Source organism: Daktulosphaira vitifoliae, unplaced genomic scaffold, assembly GCF_025091365.1.
Source record: "Daktulosphaira vitifoliae isolate Bord-2020 unplaced genomic scaffold, ASM2509136v1 Scaffold_4, whole genome shotgun sequence".
NCBI lineage: Eukaryota > Metazoa > Arthropoda > Insecta > Hemiptera > Phylloxeridae > Daktulosphaira > Daktulosphaira vitifoliae.
In genome coordinates this window covers 8,336,024-8,346,759 of record NW_026099575.1, presented here as the reverse complement: position 1 = coordinate 8,346,759, position 10,736 = coordinate 8,336,024, and the positions used below count along the sequence as shown (strand labels likewise).

The window sequence follows — 10,736 nt, the reverse complement described above, 5'->3', positions numbered from 1 at the left end:
TTTTTTTTTTTTTTTATTTTAATGCGAAACTATGAAGGTGTTGGTCTTGTGGTGCTGTGATTAACTCCTTCTTTTTCTTCTTCCTCGCCTTAATTCCACCTACTTGGGATCGGCCACCCTTATCCTAAACTTCCACTTGACACGATCTCCCACATCATCTACGCTCATATCAGTTGTCCTCAAATCACATTCAATAGCATCCCTTCACCTCTTTTTTGGTCTTCCTCTACATCTTCTTCCTTCAACATTCATTTCTATAAGTGTTCTTACAGCTTACGATTCTTCTCTTCTAATAACATGACCAAACCATCTAAGTCTATTTCCTGTCATCTTATCCACGATTGACGCTACACCTATACTCCCTCTTATATGCTCGGTCCTTATTCTATCATTTCTAATCACTCCACTCATCCATTTAAGATGGATGAGATTCTCATCTCTGCTACACTCATTCTCTGCTCTACTTCCTTATCAACCGCCCAACACTCTGAACCATACATCATAGCTGGCCACGGCACCTCTCCTTGTATTTCTCTAGTAATTTCATCCATCACTATAAGAATAAGTAAGGGCTTAAAGCAGAACCTTGGTGCACTCCGACTCTTACCCGAAAACCTTCTGATACTCCTCCTACGCTTTTTACCCTGGTACAAGTGCCATCATATCTTCTATTATATTAATATACTTTTTCGGACTCCTTTATCATTAATGCCCACTTGATGTTAGTTGATCACAGCACTTGGTGCTGTGATTAACTAATGAATTTTATTGATTTCAAAATTTTCAGTCAAATACATAATAAAAGAGACTATTCTAAGAGTTTTTACTTTTTATTTATCCTTATGTAGTTTAAATAATTAATATTAAAAAAAAATTAATTTAGTTAAACTCAAAAAATTATAATTGATTACTAGGGGCTAATAAATGGAAAGTAAAATATATTACTAGTAAAGTATAGTAAAGTATAATATATTTGTGGTGTTCGATTTAATAATCGAACACCACAAAAAAAACTTAAAAAACAACAGATATATATTTTAAAAACGATGTTTTTATCATCTGCGACAAACCGATAATAATGTCGGTTTGATATTAAGTTTGACGCTTATTCATTATGCTTTATGCACATGAAAAGCATCAAAACAATAAGAGAATTTTTATTACTAGATATTAATTTTTTTTATTTTTATCAATTATCAATGATTTATTTAACAGCCTTTAGAAGCACCAAAAATGTTCTAATAATATTTATCCAACATAAATCAAATTTATAAATTAATTTAATAATAAATCAATAAAATATTTTCAAATTAATCAGTTGAAAAATAACTAAGAGTAATTAATTTTTTATAATTATTATTTATTATAGAATACAATATAAAAAATATTTTTAGCAAAACAATTTTAAGGATTAGAGTATATTTACTTTTTTCTAATCAACGAAATAAATTCAAGAGTAATTTAATATAGTATTTACAGTAAAAAATTAACATAAAACTATAATAATTAAAAAAATTCAATTCAAGTTATACAAAAACAAGCACATAAGAAAAATGATAAAAAAAATTCTTGATTCTTATACGCAAGGCTGCCCCATGGGGGAGACGTCACTATGACCTGTGGCTTATATTTTTTTAAGTTTTCTGCAATTTCGAAGTAATCTCTCCTTGTATAAATTTAATTTTCTCACTGACTCCATAAATCTCAGCGTTTTACAATTTTGGCGAATTACAATTTTTTAGCATCGATATCCACAGCGTTTACTTGTTTGTATCTCTTGGCCAATTGGTAGACGTTACCGCCAGCACCACAATACAGATCCATAGCGACATGTAGACAAGGACATCTCAACGATAAATGTGTACTCAAGATTTCGGGACAAACTGAATAAAATGATTCTGAAAAAAAAACTTTATCGTATATAGTAAAAATCTTAAGTTTATTGAAATAATAATTTTATTACCAATGTTCATCATAGACCGAGTTCTAATTGCGTAATTTTTGTTGTTATTATTTCCACGTAATCAAGTTCCATTCACTTTTGTCTTTTACAGGGCTTCTGAAGTAATGAGTTCAGTTGTTTTACTTAGCAACGAACTGTTAGTGTTAGTTGTTATAATATTTTCTATTCATTTTTTAGACATTTTTCTATTAAAGTTGAGTGAATTATCTATTATGATGGTGTTTTCTTGAGTTGTATTGTTAATATTTTCTGGCAATAATTCAGACGGTGGGATTAAAAGATTATTATTTGACTGTATTATATTCGAGTTAAAAGAATTATCAGTTAATAAAGAAATCACTGTAAAAGTGTTGGTGTGCTCTTTTTCAATTTCAGTTTTCGTAACAATTTCTGGGTTCAGTTTTTTAACGGAAATTCAATAATTTCATTATTCTGTAATGAAATGTTCGTATTAGTGTTAGAAGGCTCTTTTTCTGTTCAAATAATCGGAGTGCTTAAAGTATATACGCACTAATTTATCGCAAAAAAAAATAATTTAAACAAAAAATCATCAAATGATGTCGATTCAAACAACATTTTTTATTCTATTTAAGCAAAAAAATTGCCTTGTTTACATATCATTTAAGCCAATTAATATACCAAAACATTTTTTAATTTGTTTAACAAAATTATTTTGAGTATAAAATGTTATTAGTAATAAGTTATAATTGAGCCTGTATAGTCATTAAATAAAGCTACTGTTAATTACTTAAAATATTATTTATATCTTAGAAAGTGACAATTTTTTTAAAACATCTATTATACATTTTTTATTAAAAAAGGGAAGAATTTTTTAGTGTTCTACAAAAATATGTGTCTGAAACGTTTGTCCCCCGTAAGTAGCATTGACTTCATAGTTAAGGTCTACAATCAAAACCTTTTTTACTAATGAAATAATATAAAAACATTTGGACTCCTCAATTTCTCTTTACATTATATTATGAAATATTTGCATTTTTTTTAAAACTCCTTTGAAATTCAAATGCATGTATTTAATATTATTTTTATCTTTACTTTAAATTTGAAGTTCCTTTTTAACAAATAAATTTTAATTGTGTTTTCAGTTTACCATAAATTAGCTTTGAAATGTTTTTCACAAAATTATTTGAATTATTTAATTTTAAAACTTAAAATCACAATTTATTAGAACACTAGACAAATAGAAATAAAATAAAACTACAAATAAAAAATCAGATCATAAATGATCTCGGCAGTTATTTTGCCTAATTACGCCGTTTCTAATAAGTTCTACATATTTTTTAAGAACGTAAAATATAAAAAATTACTTTAATTTAAATCAAACAATCAAATTTTTAACAAATTTTTCTAAAAACTTAACAGATAAAACATTTTATCAAATACAATAAAAATAATTATGCGAAAAGTCCAGTGTTATAAGTGTATTTTATACACTGTAAGTAACATAGACACTTAAAGTTTATAAAAAATATGAATGATTCCATTTGTTACCTTTAAGTATTGCTTTCCCCTATTTTAGTATCTATATACATTTTCTAAGAGAATAAGATCCTAGTTTGAAAATTCTATACAAATTTAGTTCTTTAAATGATTGTTGCCCTTGTCAAGATTTATTTTTAAGATTTTATTGTGACGTCCATTTGTTTTGTAAAACTAAATATTTTTAATTTAAATTCATAATGTGAATATTCTCAAGACAGATATTTACTTGTAATGACTTGAATACCTCATTTACAACATAAAAAAGAAATAAATTTGTATTTACACATTTTAATTTAAATTAATCTACGAAAAATAAATTTTATTTTATTCCAGGTACGTTGCATTTAAATCAATATCATTTTCTTAAGTTTTTTTCCAAAAAAATAACAAGTTGAAAAAATATTTTCACGATTACGTCGTAATCGCATTATTTTATTTAGATACTCTTCAAGTTTCGTACTAAATAAATCCTATCCATTAATAAAAATCAATAAATTTATTTAAAAAACAAACAAGTAAGATATAAATATATCTAAATTAATTTTTATATTAGTTTCTGCGTTTCGTCATACTACTTGCTTCCAAAAAATATTCCATAAATTAAAATTTTTAATGAATTATAATTAGAAATAATATTCCCCAGGCTATTATTTAATTTTACTGTTCATTTAATTCATTTGAATAAAATATCTCTCATATTTTTCTATACAACTAAAAATTAAAATAACAAATGTTTACTAATTCTATTCATTTTTTTTAATTGTTATGAAATCACAGTAATTATATGTGATTATTATAGTAAAAATAATTTATATAAATAACGGGAACAGGAATTTATGAAAGCTATTACTGGTAGACCTCGGAAAGTCATGACTTTTCACATATTTATCGTAAAATCAAAACTATATATGACAATTTAATTTCATTCATTTCAAAAATATCTAAAAACTATTTTACATATACTTTTATTGATTAATTCAGACGTATCTAAAAAAATCCACCATAGTAGCTCTTTTAATAATTTATACTAAATTAATGTTATTTAAAATAAAGACAGCATTTTATAAAAAAATAGTTATTTTTAATTCAACTTAATGTTATTGTAAAAACATATATATTTAATTTTACTTCTAAATTGTTAAACGTAAATTGTCTTATTGTGTTCGTAAGAAATTTAAAATCAAACTAGTAAAAAATAATTAAAATATAGATACAAATTTAAATTTCTACATCAATTTGATACTTAAAGGTATTATTTATAACAGAAGTGACATTTATTAAAAATTACAATTATGAATTCTAATTTATTTTTTATTTATATAGGAGAAACAAGCTTTTTAGCAGGAAATCGCATTAGATATTTTTCCTTGGTAGCATACATTATTGAAACTACGTGCCAGTAATTTTGCACAAATAGTACTTTCTAAGTTTTCAAAAGCCGAAACTTGGTCCCTATCGTTGTACACCTAAGGAAAAAAAATAATAATAACGGTTCACGCAATTTTTTGTAGAAATAGTGAAATATTTTAAACACATACGCCTTCAAATATAATTGTTGGTACAAATCTAGGTCCAGGTGTTTTTGTTTTGGTTTCTCTTTCTGCATTTAACATCAGTTCATATCCTTCTTTTGACTTATAGCAATATTCAATTTCAATAGGATTCAATCCAGATATTTGAACACACTAAAAAGAAAATAATAATTGTATTTACTTTATTTAAATTGATTAACAATTAATCAGTCATGCTGCAAACTGATTATCAAAATTCAACCAACTTCCATTAGTTGAGTTATCAGTTTTTATTGTAAACTCTTGAAACCCAGCAAAAAAATAAAATCTAAAAAAAAAACCTTTCCAAGTAGCAGAGTTCATAAACATCAAGTTTAAAAAAAGATTGTTTAAAACTTATAAATTATTTCCAATAGTGATTCGATAGAATGATTATTGAATAATGTAATTTATGAAATTACACAGTGAATATTATACGACGTGTTAATACTAATGGCATACTAACTGTGTAAAAAATTACATAATTACATCAACAATAAACAATGAAAATAATTTGATCAATAAAATTTACAGTAATATCCTCTTGTAATACGACTTTTTTTTCAACAAAGTATTGTATATAACTGTTTTATAATGAATTATTTGCTAAATTTACTCTAATTATTTAAAATTGAATTACCGCTGTTTCAATATGACCTGGTTTATCCGGATTTAACATAGCACAATTCACATAATCAACTTGAGCAACAGGGTCTGCAATTCGTTTGAGTACACAATTATGAATTGTATTACCACGACATTCTTTTTGTCCGTGTTGACATTCAAATCCACCACCTTCAACGCTCTAAAAATTACATTTTTATTAATTTTTTTTTTATTTGTCAGCTAGAAGGATGGCCTGACACTCTCTTCAAATTATCCCTCCTTTCTAATCCATTTATTTTTTGAAACCTTTGAATATTATAAAATAGTTTATTCATTTACTGAAATTGTTTAAGTAAATATAAATACATTATGTTTTTTGAAACGTTAGATACTAAAATAATCTTTGAATCGTTAAGCTTATGTATTTTAAAATATAAACTTTAAATAAAACAGAAGTATTGACGGTTCTTTTTAAATAGTAATTACATATAAAAAGATATTATTTGCTTTAATTTAAATTTAAATGACTTTATGGATTTAAACATCTTTAAACATGAAAATTTAGTATCAATATTAGTATATTAGTCATAATATCAACTGAAAATTCAATTTGACCAAAATCTACTTTATTTACGAATATATCTTTTTTTTCTATCAAGGAGTAGATTATCCCATCACATTATAGAAAAATAGTAAACTGCCTAATTTGTCAGATATTGTGATTTACATTAATGGCAACGGTCGTCCTTAAATTAATAATTTTAAATTATTCAAGTTTAAATACAAATTTTTTTCAATTTCCTACAATTTTTTAGAACAGTGGACTAAAATACCTAATAATCTGTACTTCTATGAATGGAAATTTAAGAATTTAAATATTAAAGTATAATATTTATATAAAGTAAAGAAGAGTATTTATAAGTCTCTTCACAATCTATTGCAATGTCATGTACGCAGTGATAAATATTCTGCATTCACAATAATTTTCATTCTATGATGTCCTTAATTATCTTTTAAATAACATTTTTTATTTATTATTGTTTTTAACTAATTCATAATTTCTCTGAAGATAACTTTTATGATTCTCCGTTTTGTGGAACAGATAAAATAATATCCAATATCTTAATCAAATACATGTCATAGACACGTTATATACATAAACAGGAAGCTCATTAAGTAACATGTAAAATAATAAAATGCTTTATAGTCTATTAAAAAAATTACATGTATTCATTATTAATAGCTCAACAATAAAAAAAAATTCTCTGATCTACACATTGTTTAACTATTCAAGCAATGATAAGATACCATTATGTATTTAGTTTAAGTTAACTTATGATTTTTTAGGAATTCTTACTAAATAATACAAATAATCTGAACGACAAATTTAACTCTGGTATTACACACTTTCGAAAAATATCTGTAATTTAAAAATAATTAATTTATTACAAATTTATGCCATTGTATTTATGGTAAAAGTTTGTAATTAAAATGCTATAACTTTGAAATACTAATATAATTTTAATGATATTGTTTGTATTATCATTTATCTACTACTTAAAATATGTTTTAAAATAATCTATCGCAAAATTCTAGCCATGTCATACTTACGTGGGCTTTACCGAAAGGAATCAAGTTCAAATTGATATAAGGTTGAATTTTACAAAAAATTGGGTGCAGTGCTTCTCTTATGAAATCTCTGCTGTCAGGACAATGTGATTCATAATAAACATCCATATTAATCTATAACATTAAAAAAATTATTAAAATTCTAACAATTTAGTGATATTGTGTCTAATTATTATTTCTGTATTGTATTACGCCTGAATTAAAAGTTGTTTTTATTAAGTTGTTTAATTGAATTCAAACAAATTATCAGTAAACATTCAAAAGCAATATTAAGTAAGACTCGTGTGGAAGGCGTACAAAACATTTTGATTTATGCTAATTTAAGGCGCTTAATTGAAATTTGTCCAAAAATAAAGTATTTCCCAATCCAGCCTTTTCGTGTTAACAATGTACTTATATTTTAAAGTTTTGTTTTGAAAAAATACATATTTATATTTAAGCCATAGAATATGTTTGTAAGAAAAAATAAAAATTATCACAATACATGTGTATACATCTATTTTGTGGAGAATTAATAAATTACATTCGTATTGGAGTATAAATTCTTGTAAATTTTATTATATCTTAAAAATATTTTACATTACTATTAAATACAGTCTAATTAGCAGCATGTCTATGAAAAAATGATACATAATTAAGTGACCTTTAATAAAATATAATAACGTCTGAAGAACTAAGCATTTAATTACATTTCTGTTGAGATAGTAATGTATTAATGCACAGAGAAACTTAATATATATATATATTATTTATTACATTTTTAAAAACTCAATTTTGTTCTTTGACCTAATATGTCGAAACATAACAACAAAGCTGATTTTCTTAATCAACATAATTTATCAATCGTAACTTTAAGGGCACAAAGTAGAATAATAATTTTAAAGATTTCAATTCATTAACCTTTATTTAAATAAAGCGTACATGGGAAAACGGGCATTATACATTTCTGTAAATTTTCCAAGAAGGCAAAAATAAAGTTATTCATTTCTATTATTTTAATGATAAAATAAAATAGACACTTAAATATCAGAATAATGAAGACATTTTTTATGGAATGCATTTCATTACTGGATACTAATACTAATGAGCTATCAAATCGAACGATAAAATAAAAAAAAAGTGTACTTGTACCGTTTTCCCCTGTACCCGTCAAATATTAATATATCCCATTTTTAAGAGCTTCTTGTATCTCTTGTACATACTAACTACTATTATTTTTAGTCGTTAAGAAGTTACATAACGTAAAATAATTAAATTGTACTTTGACTAATGTACACGTTAAACTACCTTCTTGCCCACATACGGCAGTTCCGATCGATCCTCGTCTTGTCCAAACAGGACGTTTGTAATTGAATCCATTATACTTTTCATATAGTCCCCGAACCCCTTTAACGACAAAATAACAATGATAAATCCCCACAGTTCACTGTAGCGATTGTGTTTGTAATAGTTAATTTGACAGTCGATAATAAGGTGTATGCATTAGTTACGTACAAGAGAATGAGACTAGCGCCCGTTTTATTAAAATGCAAATGAGATTTTATAGAAAATTAGTAGGTTAATGTGTTTAGTGTTATTATCTAAATGCATTGTATTTGCTTCTTACCCGTTCGTTTTCGACAACTCCTTGCGCATTGCCGAAAATTGCGATTGCCGCACACGCCAATAATAAACAATTCATCGCCATTTCGTTAATTAATCCTTAAAGTTATTTTCGATGAGACGGCGACCAAGACACTGTCGTCGACTCACTGAATCTCGACTCGAGGCACAATTATGTTATGGTCGTTATTCGTTACACCAAACCAGTTTATAGAACGCGATTAACAGCATGTGACGAACTTAGTTCTTGCATAACGTTGCCACTCACAAGTGTAATGAGCGACTTGATCCCCCACGTACTAGACATGTGTATACCTGTTCAATGCCACCGCAAGGTAAACGATCTGCTCTCCGATTTGCGGTATTCATTTGATGTACACGACGTGCATTTAGGTGACAAACCTGTAATTTTCAATTAGGAAGTTTAGATCCGTTATTGATGAACACGAGCTACAAAAATCATGACCTATGGACGAGTTGACAGTTACACAAAGAATAAATAAAACGGCATGTTTTTAACAGGTACAGCTGGTAATATTGTCAATACGCACTGAATGAAAAATACCTGTATTAGATTGACATATCCAAGTACGACAACAATAGCGACATTGTTCGTTGAAACTCAAGTGTAGGTACTCCAACCAAGACAATAAAGTATAGTGTAATCGCCTATACTTCAGTGATAATTAAAATTTTAAACTCGTTTAAGTATCAAGAGCACGTATATAATAAAATATTTAGCAGTCATCTTGAATTGTGATAAAATAGAAACGGCGACGACACATTTTTTCGTTGCCCATTGCTTATTTGTCAGGATTTTGCTTTCAATCATTCAAATGATAATTGATCATCGGGCTTAAATTATTTACCTTAATACATCGATTCACACGTATATTGACGTACTAACATGTGTATATTTGTTTAACTACGCACAGTGCAATTTATATCAGACCTTCACGTTAAAACTGAAATGGCTGTGACTTAAATTGTAATGTTTATGATTTTTCAGTGCCAGTACATCGCTATAACGGTACTCCGAATTCGTTAAATTCCTATGTGAATAAAATTAAATACATGGAAAATATTTTTTGACAAATGCCCATAAATTATTTTTATGGGAATTAGTAAAAACCAGTGGCATAAATCATGAACTCTTAAAATCAATTTGTGTTTGTATGTATCTATACAAATTGTGAAATTTCATAAACGAGGTCAATTCATGTCGTACAATGTAAAGTTCAGATATTTGTTATTGAAAAATAGTATTTTTATCAAGTAAACGTGTGTAAGTTTTATAAAAGAAAATTTTATATTATCTAATGGGCGTTCCTTCTTCTCTAACTTATATCGGGTTAGACTGTGTTTTTAATTAAATATTGTTTTTGTTATTAAATAAATTCTATAATAAAAAGTTTGTCAATACAAACAAACACGAAATATAACATCAAATAATCTTTATTTATAATATTAAAACCTTCTTAATACGACACCTTGACTTACATATTATAAAAATCTAAAGTATTTTTCTAAATTTCTCAATGATAAGGTTGAAAATATTTCTCAAAAACAAGTCTTTCCTAAGATTAAAAGACGCAAAGTGACATTTTTATTAGTATAATGTTTTTATAACGTAATTCAATAATTTATAGTTATGTGTTTATCTCCTGGAGCTAAATATCTTATTATTTCACAATATGGACCAATCAATATTATGAATACATTAAAAACTGACTTCTAAACAATCGTCCTAAAATCTCATTAGACTACAATTAAAAAATATTTTTATTCGTCTAAATATTTTTCTATAACGACTCTTCTCAAAGTAGACTATTATTTAAAATACGAAATAATTAAAAGAAGTTTTATTAAAATAAGTTTTCGTTTCA

General features: G+C 26.1%; 3 protein-coding genes across 8 annotated transcripts in view; 2 read left to right on the top strand and 1 right to left on the bottom strand.

The window, feature by feature from the left end:
• LOC126904481 (uncharacterized) overlaps nt 1-10,736 on the top strand; it is a 125,999-nt gene that overhangs the window by 8,096 nt on the left and 107,167 nt on the right. The gene's annotated exons all lie outside the window — the stretch shown is intronic.
• LOC126904488 (sperm-associated antigen 7) overlaps nt 1-10,736 on the top strand; it is a 186,647-nt gene that overhangs the window by 154,319 nt on the left and 21,592 nt on the right. The window lies entirely within an intron of this gene.
• LOC126904487 (GILT-like protein 1) lies at nt 3,276-9,343 on the bottom strand. Of its 2 annotated transcripts, XM_050683564.1 has the most exons (6): nt 8,855-9,343; nt 8,536-8,634; nt 7,231-7,362; nt 5,654-5,818; nt 5,002-5,148; nt 3,276-4,929 (listed from the first exon to the last, which is right to left on the bottom strand). In XM_050683564.1, exons 1-6 carry the CDS (start codon nt 8,933-8,935, stop codon nt 4,801-4,803), a joined length of 753 nt encoding a protein of 250 aa, XP_050539521.1. In that variant the 5' UTR covers nt 8,936-9,343; the 3' UTR covers nt 3,276-4,800. The 2 variants fall into 2 exon arrangements, with proteins under 2 accessions (XP_050539521.1, XP_050539522.1); XM_050683565.1 differs by lacking the exon at nt 8,536-8,634 and having other exon boundaries at nt 8,855-9,326.